Raw genomic sequence first — 644 nt, forward strand, 5'->3', positions numbered from 1 at the left:
CCCCATTTTTCATCCCCCAATTCATTCCACGCACTCATCTCGTCCTCATCCTTACGTTTTAATCCATCATGATTCGCCATGACACCATCATTAGTGGTAAAAAAACAACACCCCACCCCCATCCCTCCAAATTCCCAAAAATCCCTCAAAATTCCCCCTCTAAACCCCAAATCTCCCGTTTTTCTCACGCTTTGAACCCTAAATCTCCCATTTTCCTCAGAGAGAAGCCTCAATTTGGTCCCAAAATGGGATAAACTCAGGAAGGGGCACCTCCCATTCCACACGGGACGGGGAGGACAAAAGGAGATTTGGGGATTTTTGGGATTTTTAGGAATTCCTACTCATAGTAGGCGATGAGCAGCATCATGGCCACGCCGGCCAGCAGCGCCAGGAGCTGCAGCAGGGCTTGGCCGGGGCCGGAGTCCCTCAGGATTTCGGGCAGCACCGACACCGTGCCCAGGTAGATGAAGCCGCCGGCCGTGAAGGGAAGGATCCCCGAAATGGCGCCGGTCCCGGAGCCCTCGGCCAGCAACGAGCAGGCGGCGCCGGCCAGGGCGGCCAAGGCGGTCAGCAGCTGCAGGAGCATGGCCTGGAAGGGATGCTGGGGTTACTGGGATGAACTGGGATGGACTGGGAAGGGGCCT

General features: G+C 56.5%; 1 protein-coding gene across 1 annotated transcript in view; it reads right to left on the minus strand.

Annotated features, from left to right (window-relative positions):
* Nucleotides 1-42: 42 nt before the first annotated feature.
* Nucleotides 43-644, minus strand: part of LOC121349215 (zinc transporter SLC39A7-like) — a 4,285-nt gene continuing 3,683 nt past the window's right edge. Inside the window, exon 3 of the mRNA XM_041459429.1 lies at nucleotides 43-589. Coding sequence (XP_041315363.1) covers nucleotides 338-589 — 252 coding nt within the window. The 3' untranslated portion in view covers nucleotides 43-337. The remainder of the gene's footprint in view (nucleotides 590-644) is intronic.

The sequence above is a fragment of the Pyrgilauda ruficollis genome, unplaced genomic scaffold, assembly GCF_017590135.1.
Source record: "Pyrgilauda ruficollis isolate IOZ18807 unplaced genomic scaffold, ASM1759013v1 scaffold1354, whole genome shotgun sequence".
Lineage (NCBI taxonomy): Eukaryota > Metazoa > Chordata > Aves > Passeriformes > Passeridae > Pyrgilauda > Pyrgilauda ruficollis.